The sequence below is a fragment of the Sinocyclocheilus grahami genome, unplaced genomic scaffold (genome assembly GCF_001515645.1).
Source record: "Sinocyclocheilus grahami isolate Dianchi unplaced genomic scaffold, SAMN03320097.WGS_v1.1 scaffold507.1, whole genome shotgun sequence".
Classification (NCBI taxonomy): domain Eukaryota; kingdom Metazoa; phylum Chordata; class Actinopteri; order Cypriniformes; family Cyprinidae; genus Sinocyclocheilus; species Sinocyclocheilus grahami.
In genome coordinates, this window is record NW_015505686.1 from 66,320 (window position 1) to 67,580 (window position 1,261).

The following is a 1,261-nucleotide window of genomic DNA, read 5'->3' on the forward strand; positions in this document are numbered from 1 at the left end:
CGTTGCGTTGCATTTTTTGTACCTACAATGAAAATTAAGCATTTTGCCATGATTTATTCACCCTTCAAACCAGACTTTCTTTTATTTGTGGAATGTAAGAATTTCAGAGCTACTTTATTCAGTACAACTAAAGCAGCGAGTGACCAGTGGCATTTAAGCTCCATAAAGGACAAAAAAAGCACCATAAAAGTACCAAACAGTATTTCATATGAATGTGTTTTTTGAAGTCATAACAACTTATTTGGTCTCTCATACAAAGCTATCAAATCACTGGGCACAGGGCACAAGATACAGGGACTACTTATACAGTGCTTTTATGGCGCTTTCGTGTTATTCTTCGACAGCCAGACAAGCCTCTACATGCTTTCGTCGTATGAAAAAGACCAGCATAAAGAGTCTGGAGTGACGTGAGATATGAGTAAACAATACTGTTTTCAATTTTGGATGAGCTGATGCTTTAATGTTCCTGTTAAAGGTCATGTGATCATAAGCAGCCATTCAGGATTTTTGAATTTCTTCAATTGTAAATGAATTGGTCTGTGCTTAAGATCCATGATTCTGGTGTGTTTCAGTTACTGATGTGTTTTATTCTGTCTGTCTGTCTCTCTGTAGACACTGGAGGCTGTGTTGACCTTTAAATACAGCGGAGGAGCCGGTCAGGTGGAGGGCTACTACCGCGAGCTCAGTCTGGGGGTCAGAGTGGATGTTGAACCTTCAGTTTTCTTCACGCGAGTCAGCACTTTACCTGCCACCAGGTATCAAACAATGCATTTACTCTATACTCAAGAGGCAAGCCTCTGTCTACAACATGTCTTAAAAAGACCACATTTAGTGCATTTGTAGCATTTTTTTTTAAAGGTAGTTTATATTGGTACCCAGGGTTCTTGTATTTTTTTAAGCCTACAATTCAAAACACTATTTTTGCAATTCAAAATTACTATATGGTTTGACATACAATATTACTAGCAAGCCTGGCGCTTTTGTTTTTAACAACGTCTCTAGAGAGTTAATAAAACAAGATGGAATATGAACACTGTAAACAAGTTAAAGACAAATAAGAGATTGTGATTATGTTGACAAACAGCATCAGAACACTATGAAACCTCACCGTACATCCATTTAGGTAGTTTACATCATGATATACTGTACATACACACTGTCCTGTAATGGTAATGAGTGCTCGGCTGCTTTATTAAGGGGGAGGTCACATCTGCTGAATGAATACAGCCACAAAATGTATTTATGAAGAAGCCACTCTGCA

At 38.1% G+C, this 1,261-nt stretch overlaps 1 protein-coding gene across 1 annotated transcript in view; it reads left to right on the forward strand.

Annotated features, from left to right (window-relative positions):
* The window catches only part of LOC107554570 (trafficking protein particle complex subunit 9-like), a 171,180-nt gene that overhangs the window by 64,046 nt on the left and 105,873 nt on the right, over window positions 1-1,261 (forward strand). Inside the window, exon 7 of the mRNA XM_016237130.1 lies at window positions 613-755. Within this exon, the coding sequence (XP_016092616.1) occupies window positions 613-755 (143 nt within the window). The remainder of the gene's footprint in view (window positions 1-612; window positions 756-1,261) is intronic.